Source organism: Oncorhynchus gorbuscha, linkage group LG09 (assembly GCF_021184085.1).
Source record: "Oncorhynchus gorbuscha isolate QuinsamMale2020 ecotype Even-year linkage group LG09, OgorEven_v1.0, whole genome shotgun sequence".
Lineage (NCBI taxonomy): Eukaryota > Metazoa > Chordata > Actinopteri > Salmoniformes > Salmonidae > Oncorhynchus > Oncorhynchus gorbuscha.
The window spans coordinates 30,882,124-30,904,509 of record NC_060181.1 but is presented as its reverse complement, the minus strand read 5'-3'; the positions used below and the strand labels follow the sequence as shown (position 1 = coordinate 30,904,509).

Sequence of the window (22,386 nt, the reverse complement as noted above, 5' to 3'; positions counted from 1 at the left end):
TAGGAGCCACGTGCTCCCTTTCTAGCTTTAAAGTGCTATTGCTGTGACATACACACGTGGCTCGCCCTGATTGTAAAGCCATTGATTGTCAGGATAGTAAGGAGCACTGTATCCTCCTTTTGTCCTCTTTTATAGCCTAGCATTGCTTTCTGGACCGTTGAAAAAGATCAGAACATTCTAATCTTTCACAAGATTTTTTAAATTGTCGTCCTACAAACATCACAGCGTTTCGTAGCTTAGATACAGTGAACCCTTTGAAGCTGCATTTTAAATGTAGAATAAAAATGTAAAACGTGTAATTTTCTCTAGCTCTCTCCCTCAGAGGGCTTTTTTCACTGTTTTTGAAGAAGTATGGAGATAGATTAGTCATCGAATCAGACTCTAGCCCAGCGTCTACACCATGTTTCATCAGCTAGCCTGTCAGAACAGAGACCGACCATATCTGTGGAGTTAAATTTAGACGTGGACCACTGAAACTCCCAGGCAGGTTTCTATATGCCGGAGGCTAGAAGGTTTCTGAGGCAGACCAGGTCTAGGGTTCACCACAGGCTGCATACAACAGGCCTAAAGATACACCACAGGTATCGATATATCTGCTTGAATCCAAACCACCTCCTTTTTAAACTCACCTCCCAGCTGTTAAGTCCTTTTTCTTATTTAAGATTAGAATGCCTTACTCTGTTAGAGTAAGACCTGGGTTGTATTCAATTAAAATAAGGCATTTGGAAATGGTGAAATAGGGAGGTACTACATGGGCAAATGACATATGCCCTCTAGAACCTGATGTATCTCTCTCTCCCCACCCTCCAGGCTACCCCAGACAGCCTGGCTACAGTGGCATGCCCAACGCCAACTATCCTGGAGGTCCAGGAGGCATGAACCCTATGCCAGGCCAGGCTGGTGGGGCGCCGTACGCAGGCATGCCCCCCGGCAGGATGGGTCCAGGTCAGATGGGTGCTCGCCCCTACGGCCCTGGGATGGGCCCCAATATGGGCCCTGGCATGCCCCCACAGGTGACCTCTGGGATGTGTCCCCCTCCAGGCATGAACAGGAAGGTCCCCGGGGGCCCTCCGGATGCAGCCTCCGCCATGCACCACGGTGGCCCCGGAGCTAACTCTATACATAACAGGTAGGCCGCCTGGTCTGCACTCAACGACACAGTATTGCTGCTTTAGGAGACAGATTCGCGTGCCATTCAGTGTTACATGGTTCATCTCTTTGTTGGAAAGAAAACCCCATTGTTTGATCTTTCCCACTCCCAGTGGGTGAGGTCCGGTGTGAGCCCATTCAGTCTACCAGTCAGGCAGGGTAACACAGAACACATGGACAGAGAGGAAAGCTCACACCGTTGTTCAGTCAGGAAGTCAGCTGAGGCTCAGAGCAGAGAAACAGCTCCAGAGACAGACCGACAGGCAGGCGGGCGGGCGGGCGGGCGGAGAAGCCTGGAGAACCAGACGGGTATATCAGGAGGTAAGACGTTTTGAAAAGGAGGGAAATACTCTTAATTTTTTTTATAAGAGTGTACCCTACTGAACACAACCCAGATGTCCACTGAGGATGTTGAGCAGAGAGGGAAGGGGGAAAAAGGGACGGCGATAACAAGGGATTTTAGGCAGATGTGGGCCTCTGTAAGAAAAGGGAGGGATGAGAAATACAGTATTCAGACATTTAGTTGGTTTTGTTCGCGAAAGATTATTCATATCGTCAGATTAAAATCTCCAAAACAGAAACTTGTCAGGAAATGGAATAAACTGCCATATTTCCCCATTGATGAACATACAATTTAGAAACGTCAGAAGCTATTTTGAATCCGTTTTCGTTATGAGGTTTTCATCCGACGGTATTCTTCCGCGTATGTTTTTTAACTGTGTCATGTATCGTAACTATTGTGAATGGTTTTATGTTGCTCAGGCCTCCAGGCTACCCCCCCAACATGCCCCAGGGGATGATGGGAGCAGGGTCTCCGTACGGCCCGGGGCCGGGGGCCATCAACAGCATGCAGGGCATGTTGAACCAAGGAGGACCCTATGGAGGAGGGCCCATGGGAGGGAACATGGCCAACAACACACCTGGTGAGTCTTGAGGACATATCCAATCTGTTGCGTCTCGACATTTTATTATCACCAAACTCAAGTGGACAACATTTTTGCTTTTGGCATATCATCTGACGTGATATTTGAAATTGTATAGAACTGTCAATGAACTGGATTGAAATGTTACTTAACTAATAAGTAACATTTGTTCTCCTTCTGCCAGGCATTGTACCTAGCCCTGAGTTTGGCATCGATGTCAAACTGAACCCAGCCCAGAAGATGAACAACAAGGTGGACGGCACGCCCAAACCTGAAACCAAGAAGGTAAAGAAGGTTTGTGGTCACCGACTTTGTGGTACTGAATGATACAGTCAGAATGAAAGCGCTGCATGGTTGTGTTTGTGCATGGAAATAGAATCCCTAGAAAGGTCAAAGCCCCTCTGACCATGGCACTTTGGCTGGTAACGTCATGGGCACACTCAATATGGCTGACTTAGTATTGGGATTCTACTACTGTGGCTTGGTGAGTGGAAGTAAGTTGATGTCAATGGTGAACATCAAGCCAAATCCTCACCTCTTCCTCCTCCCATTTCCCTCTTTCAGAAGTCAAACTCTTCGACGACGACCAATGAGAAGATAACTCGTCTGTATGAGCTGGGTCCGGAGCCGGAGAGGAGGACGTGGGTAGACCGGTATCTGGCGTTCACTGAGGAGAAGGCCACGGGCATGACCAACCTTCCCGCCGTGGGACGCAAACCTCTGGACCTCTTCAGACTTTACGTCTCGGTCAAAGAGATAGGAGGCCTCACACAGGTCAGAGGGATACCGGTTTTGCAGTACTTGGTGTTTAGTGTGTCTTTATCTGTGTGTTTTAGTATACCGACGTGTCATCATTTGCCTGATAATCTTGTCTTATCGTCACTTAATGTTTCTACAGAAATGTAGAGTTGTTCTATGAACACATAGTTACCTAGTCTGGACTGTTTGGGAGCTCTGTGGTGTTGTAAGCACTCCTCGTTCCTTCCGCCCACCAGGTGAACAAGAATAAGAAGTGGAGGGAGTTGTCCACCAACCTGAACGTGGGCACGTCCAGCAGCGCCGCCAGCTCTCTGAAGAAGCAGTACATCCAGTGTCTGTACGCCTTCGAGTGTAAGATCGAACGTGGCGAGGACCCGCCCCCGGATCTCTTCATCGACGCCAAAAAGACCACCCAGCCCAAGATCCAGCCCCCCAGCCCAGGTCAGTGTTGTGTGTGTGTGTGTGCATCAGCCCCCTAGCCCATGTCAGTGTTGTGTGTGTGCATCAGCCCTTCAGCCCAGGTCAGTGTTGTGTGTGTGCATCAGCCCCCCCAGCCCAGGTCAGTGTTGTGTGTGTGCATCAGCCCCCCAGCCCAGGTCAGTGTTGTGTGTGTGCATCAGCCTTCCAGCCCAGGTCAGTGTTGTGTGTGTGTGTGCATCAGCCCCCTAGCCCAGGTCAGTGTTGTGTGTGTGTGTGTGTGCATCAGCCCCCTAGCCCAGGTCAGTGTTGTGTGTGTGCATCAGCCCCCTAGCCCAGGTCAGTGTTGTGTGTGTGCATCAGCCCTCCAGCCCAGGTCAGTGTTGTGTGTGTGCATCAGCCCTCCAGCCCAGGTCAGTGTTGTGTGTGTGTGTGTATCAGTCCTCCAGCCCAGGTCAGTGTTGTGTGTGTGTGTGTGTGTGCATCAGCCCCCCAGCCCAGGTCAGTGTTGTGTGTGTGTGTGTGCATCAGCCCCCTAGCCCAGGTCAGTGTTGTGTGTGTGTGCATCAGCCCTCCAGCCCAGGTCAGTGTTGTGTGTGTGCATCAGTCCTCCAGCCCAGGTCAGTGTTGTGTGTGTGTGTGTGTGCGCATCAGCCCCCCAGCCCAGGTCAGTGTTGTGTGTGTGCATCAGCCCCCTAGCCCAGGTCAGTGTTGTGTGTGTGCATCAGCCCCCCATCCCAGGTCAGTGTTGTGTGTGTGTTTGTGTGTGTGTGCATCAGCCCCCCAGCCCAGGTCAGTGTTGTGTGTGTGTGCATCAGCCCCCCATCCCAGGTCAGTGTTGTGTGTGTGTTTGTGTGTGTGTGCATCAGCTCCCCAGCCCAGGTCAGTGTGTGTGTGTGCATCAGCTCCCCAGCCCAGGTCAGTGTGTGTGTGTGCATCAGCTCCCCAGCCCAGGTCAGTGTGTGTGTGTGCATCAGCCCCCCAGGTCAGGTCAGTGTTGTGTGTGTGCATCAGCCCCCCCCCAGGTCAGGTCAGTGTGTGTGTGTGCATCAGCCCCCCAGGTCAGGTCAGTGTGTGTGTCTGTGTGTGCATCAGCCCCCCAGCCCAGGTCAGTGTGTGTGTGTGCATCAGCCCCCCAGGTCAGGTCAGTGTGTGTGTGTGTGTGTGTGTGTGTGTGTGTGTGTGTGTGTGTGTGCGCGCGCGCGCGCGCATCAGCCCCCCAGCCCAGGTCAGTGCCGGACAGTCAAACTAAACCTTTACGTCCCCTCCCTCCCATACCGACTCTGTTCAGGTTGACTTATAGTCGCATTGATTCAACTGGAATGAATGAAAGTGTTTCATTTCTCCAGTCTCTTGCGGTTGGTTACTGTTCTATTTATCACATGGATCTCTGGTTTCCCTCCTCGCCCCATATAACTGGGCCATGAACTAGCATATTTTACTGTATCCTATTCATTTTAAAGTTAAAAGGCAAACTTCCAACACCGTTTTGTCATCTCTGTATGAGACGCCACCTTCTCGAAATCACCGCTGTTTTGGCTGATAAGTGATAGCGTTGCCAAGGTAGTAAGTCACGGGTGTAAATACTTCCTGGCATTTACCAAAGTGTGTGTGTGTAAAGACACGGGGCGGGGTCGACTTGTCCTTTAGCCTGGTATGTGTTGGTATGTGTCCTGTCCTGGATGTCAACGTCCTTCTGCCCCCTCAGGCCACAAACACTCATTCAGTTTATTCTAAACATATTGGTATGCTGAGGCAGTCCTGTGGTTGTCTATGAGAGGCGCAGACCGTGTGTGTTTTGTTCTGTGGTTCCTCATCGTCTAATGCTGGAGGTTAAAGGGGCTGCCCTCAGTCATCTGCCCTACGCTGCTTCTCTCCTCAGGGGGGGTGTTGTGTTCTGTTGGTGTTCTCACCCTAAATGCTATTTGTTTTGGAGAGGCTGGTCTCTGGTATCCCCCAGCCTGCCTGGCAGACACACCATGATGACATGATGCCAGAACTAGCCACGTGCTCCTCAGCAGTCTGCTCTGCTGGTCTGGTCTGGTCTGGCCGAGCCAAGCCAAGGATAGTCAGTCATATCTGGTGGCAGAGAGTCTGTGCTGGGGGGATGGTGGGTGAGGAGTCAGGGAGTTGGGGGGCGGAAAGGGACGAGGATGAAGGGGGATTGTCTGTTGATACCTCCATTACTAGCTGCTGCTGCTAATACTACTACAGTGCCTGGTGTCTGGTTCCTGGCCCACGGCTTCAGACACCCTCTCCCTCCCTCCCTGGAGCTTTGTGCTGAGCCAGAAAATGATGAATGGGAAGAGAGGTGGGTGTGTGTGTAAAGTGACACACTTTTTTTTTTTGCTCCCTCCCTTGACTGCTCTTTTTTTTCCCTCCCTGAGATTCTGCCCCCCTCCTCCTTCCCTTCTCTTCAGCTGTAGTGGAGGGAAATCCCTGCCCCAGGGGAGGGAGGGAGGGAGAGGGGCAGGGATTTCCCTCCAGCTGACTGATGTGAGCGGTGCTGTATGTGACAAGTGAGAAAATGTGAATAACTGTGACCTGCCAATGACCTCCTGTGTGTGTGTGTGTGTTTGTGTCAGTTAATGAATGGAACACATGACTCATCAGAAAGGCGTGAGCTGGGCAAAGGACGAGAGCCCCCCCCCATGCCATGCAACACATGCACACTGGGCCATGTGGTAATCTGACGAGAGCCCCCCCCCCCCCCCAATGCCATGCAACACAAACACACTGAACCATGTGGTAATCTGACAGAGGCTGACTTTCGATCATTGTTTCCTGGTGACTTGGTGATGCCGGCAGCTAGGCATGCTGAGATGTAGGATTCCCAAAGCCAGCCTGACTCCTCTGTGCACTGTGTGTGCAGCATGGGGTTTGAGAGAGGTTTAGCCTCAACACTGCTAAGGTGGTCTCTCTATCTCTCACTGTGAGCCTCTACTACCACTGAGGCTGTGTGGGATTTAGCCCCGTGACGTGTGCCTAAAATGTGTCTATTTCTACTGTGTGTTGCAGCTGGGTCTGGATCTCTGCAGGGCCCCCAGACCCCCCAGTCCACCAGTAGTTCCATGGCGGAGGGGGGGGACCTGAAGCCCCCCACCCCAGCCTCCACCCCTCACAGCCAGATACCTCCCATGCCAGGAGTCAGGTACCTATGATACTCTCTACTACTCTCTCAAAACATCACTCTACCACACCTGACAACAATCTCCTACCCTTCCTCCTTTCACCGAAGAAGTGTTGGTAACAAAAACAGAAGAGATTTTTCCATTCAAGGGGAAGCAAACTCATTAACACAATTGAAAACTCTATTTAGCTTTTTTTTATTGTGTGGGTAATTAACTCTCTTGCTTCCCTATAGGCTGCAGGACCCATTTGCAGACGGGGGCGACCCGGCGTTTGCCAGACGGAACTCTATGACCCCTAACAGCTACCAGCCTGGGATGGGTGGTCCGGAGATGATGGGGCGCATGGGGCCCTATGAACCCAACAAGGACCCCTTTGGTGGCATGAGGAAAGGTGAGCAGTGGGCTAACTGGTTTTTAGACATTTTATTTAGAGGTCATAGGAAATTGTAGAAGAATGCTGTACGAAGACTTGGAGAATATTGTCTATCATCCAGTGTGATCATGCGTGGCTCAGCTGGTTGTGGTGGGTTCTAACCACCTGCTAAGTGGCCTAGACAGACTTGTCCCGTTTAATATTGAGACACTATTTAGTGTTAACCAGAACTCTTTGTGTCTCTGCAGCTGGAGAGCAATTCATGACTCCAGCGTTGGGCCCTAACAGTGGTGTGGAGGGGCAGTTCAACAGAGGCCCCCCAGGGCCCATGGTCCCCAACATGCAGATGGGTCAGAGACAACAGTACCCCTATGTACCTGGATATGACAGGAGACAGGAACCAGGGATGGGTCCTGACGGCAGTATGGGTCCTGGAGCACCCCAGCCCAACCTGATGCCTTCAGGGGCCGATTCGGGGATGTACTCCCCCAGCCGACCCCCACCGGTGCAACGGTCAGTACCTCAAACTGGGCTAAGTCACATAATGGATCTTATACATGTTAAATAATTACTGTATTTTGTCAAGAAGGTGTGGATCTCGGGATGAGCTTATGTTATCTATTCAAACGTTTACCTTGTCTTATTTTGTGTTGTTTTCTGTGTAGTTTATTTGAGTTAAGTTCTGCTGCATTTCAATAGCCAAAGTGTTAGTTTGTTTACCTTGTTGTATGTTGTTTCAGGCATGATTCCTATGGTAATCAGTATCCTGGCCAAGGAGCGCCACCTGGTGGCCCCTACCCCAATCAGCAGCCAGGAATGTTTCCACAGCAACAACCGGTAAGAACATTTTGTCCACTGCTCTCTTTGTATACCCATATCTGCTTCAGAAGCCTTGTAAATGTGGAGTTAAAATGGACTTACATTTATCAGTATAACTTCAATGTAATGAATGTGGGATGAGATATATATATTTAACTTGAAATGTATTGAATTCATAATCAATACTATTGTTTTGATATTGAGATGCTAACAATGTTACTGTCTTCAGAACTATAAGCGGTCTCCAGGCGACGGGACCTACGGTCCCCCAGCGAAGCGTCACGAGGGGGATGGGATGTACAATGTCCCCTTCAGCGGTCAGCAGCAGCCAGGGCCCCAGCCCCCTGGGGCCCCCCAGGGCCAACAGGACATGTACAATCAGTACAACACAGGTTACCCCGGCTCCGACCGCCGACCACCTGGCCCCCAGGGCCAGTTCCCCTTCCCCTTCGGCCGAGACCGGGGGCCCTCTAGCGGTGGCCCAAACTCCCAGTCCCCCATGCCTCCCCAAATGATGGGCAGCCCAATGCAGGCGGCCCCTGACGGCCCTCAGTGCCCCATGTGGCAGGGACGCAACGAGATGGGCTACCCCAACTACCCCAACCGCCCGGGGCCTCCGGGACCTGGCCAGGGGCCCCCCCAGGGGTACCACGGCATGAACCGGTCTGAGGAGATGATGCCAGGGGGAGACCAGCGGATTAACCACGAGGGCCAGTGGCCGGGACACCCCAACCAGAGACAACCCCCCTACGGGCCGGGGGGCTCGGGTCCCCCCATGTCCAGACCTCTGCAGTCCAACTATCAGAGCTCCCAGAACCACATATCCCAGGTGTCTAGTCCTGCCCCCATGCCCCGCCCCATGGAGAGCAGGACGTCCCCCTCCAAGTCTCCCTACATGCACTCCGGCATCAAGATGCAGAAGGCGGGTCCCCCCGTGCCTGCTTCCCACATAGGCCAGGCCCCTGTGCAGCCCCCTCTCATCAGGCGGGACATATCCTTCCCCCCAGGGTCGGTGGAGGCCTCCCAACCCATCCTCAAACCCAGAGGAAGACTCACCATGAAAGACATCGGTACACACATTTGCCATTTTCAGGAGATTAAATGTTAGCAGACCCTTTTCACAAAGTCACTTACATTGGGGTCACTTAGAAATGTTCTTGTTTTTGAAAGAAAAGCACATTTTCTGTCCTTTAAAATAATATCAAATTGATCAGAAATACAGTGTAGACATTGTTAATGTTGTAAATGACTATTGTAGCTGGAAACGGCTGATTAAAAAGAAAAATGTAGAATAAAAGTAATAGTAATAATTATGGAATATCTACACAGATGTACAGGGGCCCATTTTCTGCAACTATCACTCCTATGTTCCAATGGCACGTTGTGTTAGCTAATCCAAGTTTATCATTTTATAAGGCTAATTGATCACTAGAAAACCCTTTTGCAATTATGTTAGCACTGCTGAAAACTGTTGTACTGATTAAAGAAGCGATTACAACTGGCCTTCTTTAGACTAGTTGAGTATCTGGAGCATCAGCATTTGTGGGTTTGATTACAGGCTCAAACTTGCCAGAAACAAAGAACTTTCTTCTGAAACTTCTCAGTCTGTTCTTGTTCTGAGAAATGAAGGCTTCCATGCAAGAAATTGCCAAGAAAATGAAGATCTCGTACAACGCTGTGTACTTCACAGAATAGAGCAAACTCGCCTCTTCACTGTTGATGTTGAGGCTGGTGTTTTGCGGGTACTATTTAATGAAGCTGCCAGTTGAGGACTTGTGAGGCGTCTGTTGCTCAAACTAGACACTCATGTACTTGTCCTCTTGCTCATTTGTGCACCGGGGCCTCCCACTCATTCTGTTCTAGTTGGAGACGGTTTGCGCTGTTCTGTGAAGGGAGTAGTACACAGTGTTGTATGAGATCTTCAGTTTCTTGACAGTTTCTCGCATGGAATAGCCTTCATTTTTCAGAACAAGTATAGACTGACAAGTTTCAGAAGTAAGTTCTTTGTTTCTGGCCATTTGAGCCTGTAATCGAACCCACAAATGCTGATGCTCCAGATACTCATTTACTCCAAAACAAGGCCAGTTTTATTGCTTCTTTATTCAGAACAACAGTTTTCAGCTGTGCTGCTAACATTGTTAAAAGGGTTTTCTAATGATCAATTCGATTTTTAAAATTATAAACTTGGATTCGCTAACACGTGCCATTGGAACACAGGAGTGATAGCTGCTGATATTGGGCCTCTGTAGATATACCATTAAAAATCAGCAGTTTCAAGCTACAATAGTCATTTACAACATTAACAATGTCTACACTGTATTTCTGATCAATTTTATGTTACTTTAATGGATAAAAAAAAGGTCTGTAATGCTAGTAAAGTGGTGCCATCCTCCTGTATCAGTCACTGATGTATTTTCTGCTGTGTTCTCTCAGGCACCCCAGAGGCCTGGAGAGTGATGATGTCACTGAAGTCAGGCTTACTAGCTGAGAGCACTTGGGCCTTGGACACCATTAATATTCTACTGTATGATGACAACAGCATTTCTACTTTCAACCTCTGCCAGGTGAGTTACAACAACAGGCCTTAGAATGAAACACCCATAATACTTTTATTATATTAATATTATACTTCAAAAAATATAACATTTTTACCAGATGATAGTGTTTTTCTTTAAGAAGCATTCTAATAAAACTTTCAAATATCTATGTATTGTCTGACATGATCCTCCAATCAGATTTTCTAGGTTGTCACATCTCTGAATAAAGAATGAATGCATGATTACAGCCTGTCCTGTCATATCCTGTCTCCTCTCAGCTGCCTGGGTTCCTGGAGCTGGTAGTGGAGTATTTCAGACGCTGCCTCATCGAGATCTTCGGCATCCTGAAGGAGTATGAGGTGGGAGACCCTGGCCAGAGGATGCTCATCGACCCGCATACTGCCGACGAAGACTGCTCTGATGAAGAGCTACCTGAGCAGGAGGACATGGAGGAGGACGAGGAAGAAGAGGATGACGAAGAGGAGGAGGAGGAGGAGAGGAAAAGCAACACAGACACCACCACCTCGTCGCAGCAGGTCCAGGTGAAACAGGAGGGGGTGGGCAAAGAAGAGAAAACCACAACGGAGAAGTTGACAGCAGAGGAGGAAAGGGAAGGAGGAGAGTCTTCTTCCTCCTCCCCAGCCCCTCAGGACTCTAGCCTCTCCCAGGAGAAACCCAAACAGGCCAGTAAGTTCGACAAGCTGCCCATCAAGATGGTGCGTAAGAAAGACCCCTTCCCCGCTTGCCGTTCCAGTAAACTAGGCCGGCGGCAGAGCTTTGACAGCGGACTGATCCACTGGAGTATCGGCGGGGGGGACACCACGGAACACATCCAGACCCACTTCGAGAGCCGGTCCGACCTCCTCAAGCAGCGGAAACGGGTGCCGCCGTCAGTCACCGAGAGCAGGAAGAAGGTTGCCGTGACTGTGTCGGAACACCCTGAGAAGACCAAGCCTGGCAAGGAGCAGACCACCTCCCCTGCAGAGAAGACCACCAAGACCTCCGCCCCAACCACACCTGCCCCGGTCACCGCCACCATTGACGACGTGCTGTCGGCCCGGCCGGGCTCGGTGACGGAGGAGGCGGTGCGAGGAGCAGCCGAGGAGCAGAAGGAGAGCGGGGGACAGTTCCTGTTCTCCATCCGCCAGGCACAGCAGAGCCGACGCAACATCACCATCCTGGAGGACGAGCCTCACAGCAAGGACGAGACCCCACTGAGCACGCTGTCGGACTGGCAGGATGCCCTGGCTCGCCGCTGCATCTGCGTCTCCAACATTGTTCGATCGCTCTCCTTCATCCCCGGCAACGACCTGGAGATGTCCAAACACCCAGGGCTGCTGCTGCTGCTGGGCCGTCTGGTCCTGCTCCACCACCGTCACCCAGAGAGGAAACAGGCCCCCGTCACCTACGAGAAGGAGGAGGACGAGGGGGTGAGCTGTGAGAGGGACGAATGGTGGTGGGACTGTCTGGAGGTCCTCAGGGAGAACTGCCTGGTCACTCTGGCTAACATCTCCGGCCAGCTGGACCTGTCCATCTACCCAGAGAGCATCTGTCTGCCCCTGCTGGATGGCCTGCTCCACTGGGCTGTTTGTCCCTCAGCCGAGGCCTTGGACCCCTTCCCCATGCTGGGGCCCCACGGGGCCCTATCCCCCCAGAGACTGGTGCTGGAGACCCTCAGCAAGCTGAGCATCCAGGACAACAACGTGGACCTTATCCTGGCCACGCCTCCATTCAGCCGGCTGGAGAAGCTGTACGGGACGCTGGTGCGTCTGGTCGGGGAGAGGAAGGTGGCTGTCTGCAGGGAGATGTCTGTGGTCTTACTGGCCAACCTGGCCCAGGGAGACAGCATGGCGGCCAGGGCCATCGCCGTGCAGAAGGCCAGCGTTGGTAACCTCCTGGGCTTCCTGGAGGACAGTCTGGCAGCCACGCAGTACCAGCAGAGCCAGAGTTCCCTGATGCACCTACAGGGGGCTCACTTTGAGCCCACCAGTGTGGACATGATGCGGCGAGCGGCCCGCGCCCTGCACGCCATGGCTAAGGTGGAGGAGAACCACTCAGAGTTCACCCTGTACGAGTCCCGCCTACTGGACATCTCTGTCTCACCACTCATGAACTCTCTGGTGTCCCATGTGATCTGTGACGTACTCTTTCTGATTGGCCAGTCATGACAGCCGTGGGGGTTTCAGCTTCGCTTTCTCTTTCTGTTCCCCCACCCCGTTCTTCACCCCACCCTTATTTTTTTTGTGTGTCGAGTGGGAGAACTAAGAGCAAAACTGACTGTCCTAGTTTTAATTTATGCAAAATCACCTCGGATTCCACTGTCTGTCCTTTCTACCCCCCTGGTTCTCACTTAAAGGACAGATTTACTGAAGTAGCGGTGGAGTTAAACATTCTGGAACACGGAAACTGAGAAACTAACGTGGATATGTGATAAAACAGATTAAATGGGACCCTGGCTTGGGAGGGAGGGAGAGCGCTGCCCGGCGGGAAACAACTTTTTTAATGAAAAGATTTTAAAAAATTGACACAAAAAAATAAAGCATAAAAACTGTAACCAAAGTTGCTGTCTCGTTTACAGTGAGTTTGGGGGATATATGTGCCCGGGTTCTCCTCCCTTGGAGTTGGTGGTGAGCAGGGCGGGCATGGACAGGGAAAAGCTGTTTTTGGTTAATGTACGGTGAAACAGACTCCTGGACTCTGGTTTGGTATACTGCTGTAACTTGGACGCTCTCTATTCAGCCCTACACGACCCAGGTTATCAGCTGTGAACAGACAGATGGACATCTTCAACGGGGAGGCCTGTGCAGTAGATTGTAGGACTTTTCCCCCCCTGTACTGTACACCTTAAAAACAACTGTAAACATACTGTAATAATACTGTTTCACACTGAGATACGCTGGCTTGGCAGCAAACTGTAGTTTTTAAAAATGATTTTAGTTAAATGTTGAACTGAGAGAGATGACAAAAGGCTTTCCCCCCAAAGTATCGTGAACCTTACAACACCCCGACCTCTTCTTTGTCCCTCGATTGTATGACTTGACCCTTATAAAATAAGTCACCTTTTAGGACTGCTCCTCTACTTTAGACTCAGTCCCGACTGCTGTGTATATATGATGTTGTACATTACACCTCTCTCTTTCTCTCTAACCTTTCTGTTGCTCTTCACCATTTTTAATCTTAGATGAATTAAAGGTTACACTCAAGTGAAATTCCCTGCATCAAGTTCGCCATGGAATTACCTTTGAACCCTCACCCCTGACCCACCCGCCTGTCTCTCGCTACAGGGACTCCGCTGCTGCGACTCCCTCGCAACGTCTCATCCCACTCCCACACACCCCACCACGACACACACTGATCAAGTTTGTCTCCAGTACCACTGAGTCTAACATGACAGAAACCATGTCTGCTACAGTTCCATTTCAGCTCCTACATCAAAGCAAAGCAAGACCCCTGATGAAGAAATAAACCGTTTGAATTTTGTTCATTTGTTTTTCCAGTGATATGGATTCTGCATATTTGTATTTCAGACGATGTAGCTAAAGACTTGATGTAAATTCCTATTTTTTTCCCTTTTCTTGGCTTAATGAATATAATTTCTTCATTATGAAATCTTTATACTATATGTTCCACGTGTTACGAATAAATGTACATTAAATCTTCGTAAGACGTTTGATTTATTTACTATGGGCTTTTGAATGTGTCTGTTATTGGTGGCCCTGCAGTCATACACCACAGGTGTATTCACTAGGATCCGAACGGGCCGAAACGGGGCAGAAACTCTCATTTTGTACAAAGCGTTTTCCGTTACAAAGCACACACGTCTTTTGGATGTTAGGATCTCTGCTGTAGTCAAGTTGAGGCATATATATATATATATCTTTTTTTTTACAATGCTACTGATCTCTACCATGTGGATAGTTGATCATCTCCTAGAGGTTGCTGATAGTGTGTTATGAGATTGAGCATAGCACACTTCCTGTATGTACAGTTCTATCTACCTTCAACTCATAAGGCTTCTGTTAGCTACCTCAAATTGGGTTCAGCCAGGTTCTAGTACCGTAGAGGCCAGTACATTGCTTAAAAGTAGACTGAACTGACGTTTCCATGAGCAGCACCGGCGATATTGAGCTTGTTTTTGAGTGGTAAATCAAAAGCAACTGACTAGACAAAAGTCGAGCACTGAAATCGGGGGAAGCGCATCTGCGACAGCTGAAAATCGGACACTGATGTGATTTTCCAATAGCAAGGCTCAGTGCAACATGGCAGTGTTGACATTGTTTATAAAAGTTGTTCTTTATATTGTCGAAATTAACATGTCTCCACATATCACACTCACAAACTGAATACATGTGTGTACAATGAATTAGTGAGAGCGCCTCAAGTATCACATTAATTTATACATATACTGTGCCGGGGAGAAGTATTTGCCCCCTTTCTGATTTTAGTCTTGATACTGAATGTTAAGATCTTCAACCAAAACATAATATTGGATAGTGAACCTGAGTTTACAAATAACAAAAAATACTTATTTTAATTTAATTAAAGTTATGAAATGCCAAATGTCCGTGTTAAATGTTTTTTTACAAAGTAATTCCCCCCCTCTTACACTCAACTGGTTGTGCCACCTTTAGCGGTAATGACTGCAACCAAATATTTCCTGTAGTTGTTGATCAGTCTCACATCGCTGTGGAGGAATTTTGGCCCGCTCTTGTGTGCAGAACTGCTCTTACTTAGTGACATCTGTGGGTTTTCAAGCAGGAACTGTTCATTTCAAGGCCTGCCACATCTCAATTGGGATTAGGTCTGGACTTGAACCATTTTCATGTACACTTGATTGTGTGTTTTGTATCATTGTCTTGCTGCATGATCCAGCTGTGCTTCAGCTTCAGCTCAGACAGGTTCCTTCTATTAAGGCAAGTCGCCCAGGTCCTGAGGCAGCAAAACATCCCCAAACCATCACACTACCACCACCATGCTTGACTGCTGTTTGGAGTGTTTATCTGACTGAAGAAAAACAAAAATGAGATATATCCTCCCCACTTCTAAACCAAAGTTGTGCCCCTGGTCAAAATAACTTTTTGCATGACATGGGTCCCATTATGCCTGGTGAAAACCAAACACAGCATTCCACAGTTGGTTCCAGTTTCAATCAGGTCTTTGGTCACATTTATGTGGGTCAAACAACACCCTAATGATTGGTTGACAATAGAGCCTCCCACAATGCAGGAGATAGATGCAGGATGAAGAGCAATGACTATGTACATGAATGGACAAAAAAACATTGATCATGTGACACCATTCCTATGTGAAGACTCGACAGCATATTGAAGCCAAATGAAGTTGGTTAAGATGGTGTCTCATGGAGACAACTTTTGCAGTTTGAACTACTCCAGGAAGTGACATTGCAGGCTTGCTCAGTGCTGCCCCCTCTCATTGACAAATGTAAGTTCAATGCCAACTGGGGTATTGCAGGCTGCCATTAGCAACTAAACTATTCTTATAACCTCTTCTGTGTGCGATTTAAAATAATCGGTTCAAGGACACGTCTGGTGTATTAGAATACATTATTCCTACCATGATTGTCTTCAAATGTGTTATTTATCTTAACAGTTAGAACCGATGACGTGTTCCTACGCATGAGTTTAGATTAGCCAATGTCTCCATGATATCGCCGACAAGTGTGATTGGGGATTTCTATTGGAGAAGCTGTTTCTGCCTATCTTCATACTGTAGTGTGACTTCACTCTCACACGGTATCTGCGCATGTGCTTCACAGGTTTGCTTCACAGCGTTGTAGCCAGGGGACCAAAAAAGAAGAGAAGTTGAGCCCCGTGTTTCAAATCAAATGTATTTATACAGCCCTTCTTACATCAGCTGATATCTCAAAGTGCTGTACAGAAACCCAGCCTAAAACCCCAAACAACAAGCAATGAAGGTGTAGAAGCACGATGGCTAGGAAAAACTCCCTAGAAAGGCCAAAACCTAGGAAGAAATCTAGAGAGGAACCAGGCTATGAGGGGTGGCCAGTCCTCTTCTGACTGTGCCGGGTGGAGATTATAAAAGAACATAGCCGCAGGCAGAACAGTTGAAACTGGAGCAGCAGCACGGCCAGGTGGACTGCGGACAGCAAGGAGTCATCATGCCAGGTAGTCCTGAGGCATGGTACTAGGGCTCAGGTCCTCCGAGAGAGAAAAAAAGAGAGAATTAGAGAGAGCATACTTAAATTCACACAGGACACCGGATAAGACAGGAGAAGTACTCCAGATATAACTAGGCCCCCGCCGACACAAACTACTGCAGCATAAATACTGGAGGCTGAGACAGGAGGGGTCAGGAGACACTGTGGCCCCATCTGATGATATCCCCAGACAGGCAGGATATAACCCACTTTGCCAAAGCACAGCCCCCACACCACTAGAGGGATATCTTCAACCACCAACTTACCATCCTGAGACAAGGCCAAGTATAGCCCACAAAGATCTCTGCCACGGCACAACCCAAGGGGGGGCCCAACCCAGACAGTAAGATCACGTCTGACTCAACCCACTCAAGTGAGGCACCCTTCCTAGGGACGGCATGGAAGAGCACCAGTAAGCCAGTGACTCAGCCCCTGTAATAGGGTTAGAGGGCAGAGAATCACAGTGGAGAGAGGGGAACCGGCCAGGCAGAGACAGCAAGAGCGGTTCGTTGCTCCAGAGCCTTTCCGTTCACCTTCACACTCCTGGGCCAGACTACACTCAATCATATGACCCACTGAAGAGATGAGTCTTCAGTAATGACTTAAATGTTGAGACCGAGTCTGCGTCTCTCACATGGGTAGGCAGACCATTCCATATAAATGGAGCACTATAGGAGAAAGCCCACACATATCTTTCTGACAGATAAGATCTAAACCAAGCCAGAACACGTCCATGAAGACCAGTTTGGGTTTCCAATCTCTCCAAAAGAATGTGGTGATCGATGGTATCAAAAGCAGCACTAAGGTCTAGGAGCACGAGGATAGATGCAGAGCCTCAGTCTGATGCCATTAAAAGGTCATTTACCACCTTCACAAGTGCAGTCTCAGTGCTATGATGGGGTCTAAAACCAGACTGAAGCATTTCGTATACATTGTTTGTCTTCAGGAAGGCAGTGAGTTGCTGCGCAACAGCTTTTTCTAAAATTTCTGAGAGGAATGGAAGATTCGATATAGGCCGATTAGTTTTAAAAATATTTTCTGGGTCAAGGTTTGGCTTTTTCAAGAGAGGCTTTATTACTGCCACTTTTAGTGAGTTTGTTACACATCCGGTGGATAGAGAGCCATTTATTATGTTCAACATAGGAGGGCCAAGCACAGGAAGCAGCTCTTTCAGTAGTTTAGTTGGAATAAGGTCCAGTATGCAGCTTGAAGGTTTAGAGGCCATGATTATTTTCATCATTGTGTCAAGAGATAAAAACACTTGAGTGTCTCTCTTTATCCTAGGTCCTGGCAGAGGTGTGAAGACTCAGGACAACTGAGCTTTGGAGGAATACGCAGATTTAAAGAGGAGTCTGTAATTTGCTTTCTAATGATCATGATCTTTTCCTCAAAGAAGTTCATGAATTTATTACTGCTGAAGTGAAAGCCATCCTCTCTTGGGGATGCTGCTTTTTAGTTAGCTTTGCGACAGTATCAAAAAGAAATTTAGGATTGTTCTTAATTTCCTCAATTAAGTTGGAAAAGTAGGTTGATCGAGCAGTAGTGAGGGCTCTTCGATACTGCACGGTACTGTCCTTCCAAGTTAGTCGGAAGACTTCCAGTTTGGTGTGGCGCCATTTACGTTCCAATTTTCTGGAAGCTTGCTTCAGAGCTCGGGTATTTTCTGTATGCCATCGAGCTAGTTTCTTATGACAAATGTTTTTAGTTTTTAGGGGTGCAACTGCATCTAGGGTATTGTGCAAGGTTAAATTGAGTTCCTCAGTTAGGTGGTTAACTGATTTTTGTCCTCTGACGTCCTTGGGTAGGCAGAGGGAGTCTGGAAGGGCATCAAGGAATATTTTGATTGAGAATTTATAGCACAACTTTTGATGCTCCATTGTTGGATTCAGAGCAGATTATTTGTTGCGATTGCAAACGTAATAAAATGGTGGTCCGATAGTCCAGGATTATGAGGAAAAACATTAAGATCCATGGGACAAAACTAGGTCCAGAGTATGACTGTGACAGTGAGTAGGTCCAGAGACATGTTGGACAAAACCCACTGAGTAGTAAGTTTTAAGTTCCTCGGCGTACACATCACAGACAAACTGAATTGGTCCACCCACACAGACAGCGTCGTGAAGAAGGCGCAGCAGCGCCTCTTCAACCTCAGGAGGCCGAAGAAATTTGGCTTGTCACCAAAAGCACTCACAAACTTCTACAGATGCACAATCGAGAGCATCCTGTCGAGCTGCATCACCGTCTGGTACGGCAACTGCTCCGCCCACAACCGTAAGGCTCTCCAGAGGGTAGTGAGGTCTGCAATACGCATCACCAGGGGCAAACTACCTGCCCTCCAGGACACCTACACCACCCGATGTCACAGGAAGGTCATAATGATCACCAAGGACAACAAGACATAAACAGCACAAACGAGACAAACTTTTCTGATCCATGAGAAATAATGAAACAGTATTATTATCAGTGGCGATTTTAGCATGTAAATCTTGGTGGGACAAAGAAAAGAAGAAGTGGGATGCATGCCAGCAAAGCAGCTACACAACACAACACTAAACAATACATTGCACTATAACGGTGACAAGGGTGCCCACAAACTATTAGGGCCTACATAAAGCTGTCCCAACAGCAGAGTCCCAACAACTTACCACTGCTACACCTGGCTATCAGCGAAGCCTTGTCTGGCAGTGAAACAGTTCAGCCTTATTTACTGCCTTTAAAAAAAACACACCTGATATGGCTGACTTGCTTAAACAAAAGTTGGTTTCTAATCACAATTGAGAAGTACAAACTATGGCATAAGGGGACGACAAGCGTATAAGAGGCAATCCGTAATTTTGATTAAGACATGAATGAGCGAGCTAGGACGGACATAGTGAATATAACTATTTGTTTGGCACTTTTGAAATGTACACCAACAGAATTCAGAACATGGGCCGTGTACACCAAGTCAGAGCCTTAGGATAAATAAAGGGGCACATACAGTGCCTTGGAAAAGTATTCATCCCCTTTGGCGTTTTTCCTATGTAATTTTAAATGATTTTTATTTGGATTTCATGTAATGGACATACACAAAATAAAATGGAAAAGTGGTGCATGCATATGTATTCACCCCTTTTGCTATGAAGCCCATAAATAAGATATGGTGCAACCAATTACCTTCAGAAGTAACATAATTAGTTAAATAAAGTGTTACATGATCTGTCACATGATCTCATCATACTGCTAAAGCAACACTCAAGTGGTTTAAGGGGAAACATTTAAATGTCTTGGAATGGCCTAAAAGCCCAGACCTCAATCCAATTGAGAATCTGTGGTATGACTTAAATATTGCTGTACACCAGCAGAACCCATCCAACTTGAAGGAGCTGGAGCAGTTTTGCCTTGAATAATGGGCAAAAATCCCAGTGGTTAGATGTGCCAAGCTTATAGAAACATACCCCAAGAGACTTGCAGCTGTAATTTCAGCAAAAGGTGTCTCTACAAAGTATTGACTTTGGGGGGGTGAATAGTTATGCATGCTCAAGTGTTCCGTTTTTTGTCTTATTTCTTGTTTGTTTCACAATAAAAAATATTTTGCATCTTCAAAGTGGTAGGCATGGTGTGCAAATCAAATCAAATCAAAATTGTATTAACTAATAACTATATAAATGTGCACACGTTTGCATAACCTAACCCACCAACAGTAACTCTTAAACCATTCCAGCTACATACACCCAACCAATTTTCGCATGTTTTGGCTATCCTAACTTCAAATTCTTTAAAACCTTTATCAAGTATAACGATCTAAATTAGCATAAAATAACTAACGAACAGTAACTCTTGAAGTGTTCAAGCTAGATACACCGTACCAACTTTCATAAGTTCAGGCCATTCTACATTTCTCAACTATAACCAGTCACCACCGTTACAACTGCAGACACTACCACTACTATAACGTTTTCCCAAACCTTACGTACTTTAAAACGGATTTAAAGTCAAACTTTTTAAACTTCTACCACAACAATACTTTAAAGAGTTTAATCCAGTCCTATCAATTGTACTTGAAGTACAATTACCATATAGTACATGGTATTTTTATTATGAAATGTATAATAAAACAAATAATTCAGCCTTTGGCGCTATTGATACTATGCAATGTTTCCTAAATGTAAATAAAAATCACTCTCTCTTCTATTACAGAGAACCTGCATAGGCCACAGTATTCAGAGGAGATTCACTGCTGAGTCTCCTTCCGAGCTCTTGCCGTGAAGCAAACTGAAATGGGTGGAGCTGATTAGTATGCGGTGTATACTGATGACCAAATCCATCATTAGCTCCTTGTCTCTGGATAGAGCTTTTCAGGTTCCAGTTGATGCAGTCTCGGGTAGGAGTCCTGAATACCTTTATCGATCCTGTATGATATTCATAACACCTCATATTAGATTGAATTTGGTGCTAAATATGCTATAGACTACCGTATATTATTTCATAAAATCCTGATGTATTTTTCTTTCCACGGATTCAAAGGAAAGCAAAGCTTCGGCTGTGAAGTTTGGTAGGAATACCAGAACACTGGTGCCAACCCCCTCCTCGCCCCACCCACACTAACAGCCAGACGGATAATAAGCCTGTCCAAGAGGACAGCAGGAGGAAAATCCAACTTCTCCAGGCTGCCAAGAGGAAAGTATCCCAAAGGTTAGAGACAGACCTATAGCCAGAAGGTCACTGGTTCAAATCCCGGGCAGGGCAATGAAAACGTGGGAACTGAAATTGCAACTGAAGGGCTGGTGGTTTCAGAGAACATTTGAAAAATGGACAAATAAAGTTCTATTTTCTTCCCTTATTCTCTAAAAAGGGTGGTCAACTCCATGGACTTGGACATTTCCAGGACCACTAGTAGAAGCAGTGGGATGGTGGCTCTGCTGGGTTGTCCAGTCAAGAGCAACAACAGTTTGTTCAGCGAGCCTCCAAGCCCCTCTGCAGCCACCTCAAACACATCCTTGGCAGCCTCTGAAATTAAACTCTTGTGTAAACTCTTCCAGCGGGATTCCCCAGACTTCATGTCATCCAGTAGCAACACCAGCCCAAGCCCCCCCCCCCCCCCAAAGGAACAGTAGTGACAACACTCAACTAATGGAAATGCAGAAACTTAGTCTTCTAAATATCTATGTTTAATAAAAGTAATTTTGCATTGACATTATTGGGTCACTTGTTCATGATTTAATATGGTTAATATGATCACAAAACAAAGTAGACTATCTGGATTTTGCCTTTTGAGGTGTAAGCAAAGATACTGGTAACTTCATTTACAATTTAGTCATTTAGCAGATGCTGTTATCCAGAGCGACATACAGTTAGTGCATTCATCTTAAGATGGCAAGGGGGGACAACCACGTATCACAGGCATAAAAAAATACATTTTTTCCCTCAATAACGTAGCTGAGTCAGAACTAGAAGGGGGTGTGTCAAGGTGAGGAGGATTATTTAAGATAATGTTTGAAGAGGTAAGGTTTTAGATGTCTTTGGAAGATGGGCAGGGACTCTGAACCTGGTTCCACCATTGGGGTGCCAGGACAGAGAAGAGCTTGGACTAGGTTGAGCGTAGCGGTGGGAAGGCCAAGAGATTGGAGGTGGCAGAACGGAGTGCTCGGGTTGGGGTGTAGGGTTTGAGCATAGACTGAAGGTAGGGAGGGGCAGTTCCGTAGGTAAGCACCATGGTCTTGTAGTGGATGCAAGCTACTGGAAGCCAGTGGAGTGTGCAGAGGAGTGGGGTGACATGAGAGAACTTGGGAAGGTTGAAAACCAGATGGGCTGCTGCATTCTAGATAAATTGCAGGGGTTCGGCAAAAGCGGGAAGCCCAGCCAACAGTGAGTTGCAGTAGTCCAGACAGGAGAGGACAAGTGCTTGGATTAGGACCTGCACCGCTTCCTGTGTGAGGTAGGGTTGTACTCTACGGATGTTGTAGAGCATGAACCTGCTGCAGGAGCGGGTCACCGCTTTGATGTTTGCATAGAAAGACAGGGTGTTGTCCAGGGTCAAGCCAAGGGTCTTTGCACTCTGGGAGGGTGACACTGTGGAGTTGTCAACCCCGATGGAGAGGTATTTGAGCAGGCAGACTTT

At 47.6% G+C, this 22,386-nt stretch overlaps 1 protein-coding gene across 2 annotated transcripts in view; it reads left to right on the top strand.

The window, feature by feature from the left end:
• arid1ab (AT rich interactive domain 1Ab (SWI-like)) overlaps nt 1–13,779 on the top strand; it is a 54,277-nt gene extending 40,498 nt beyond the window's left edge. The window contains exons 8-19 of one of the 2 annotated variants that reach the window (XM_046361957.1): nt 811–1,129; nt 1,912–2,072; nt 2,257–2,357; nt 2,637–2,846; nt 3,068–3,272; nt 6,267–6,399; nt 6,613–6,770; nt 7,001–7,265; nt 7,493–7,589; nt 7,801–8,641; nt 10,005–10,135; nt 10,387–13,779. In XM_046361957.1, coding sequence (XP_046217913.1) covers nt 811–1,129; nt 1,912–2,072; nt 2,257–2,357; nt 2,637–2,846; nt 3,068–3,272; nt 6,267–6,399; nt 6,613–6,770; nt 7,001–7,265; nt 7,493–7,589; nt 7,801–8,641; nt 10,005–10,135; nt 10,387–12,276 — 4,511 coding nt within the window. In that variant the 3' untranslated portion in view covers nt 12,277–13,779. Of the gene's footprint in view, nt 1–810; nt 1,130–1,911; nt 2,073–2,256; nt 2,367–2,636; nt 2,847–3,067; nt 3,273–6,266; nt 6,400–6,612; nt 6,771–7,000; nt 7,266–7,492; nt 7,590–7,800; nt 8,642–10,004; nt 10,136–10,386 lie in introns of both variants that reach the window. The other variant, XM_046361956.1, reaches the window with a different exon arrangement.
• The last annotated feature ends 8,607 nt before the right edge of the window (nt 13,780–22,386 follow it).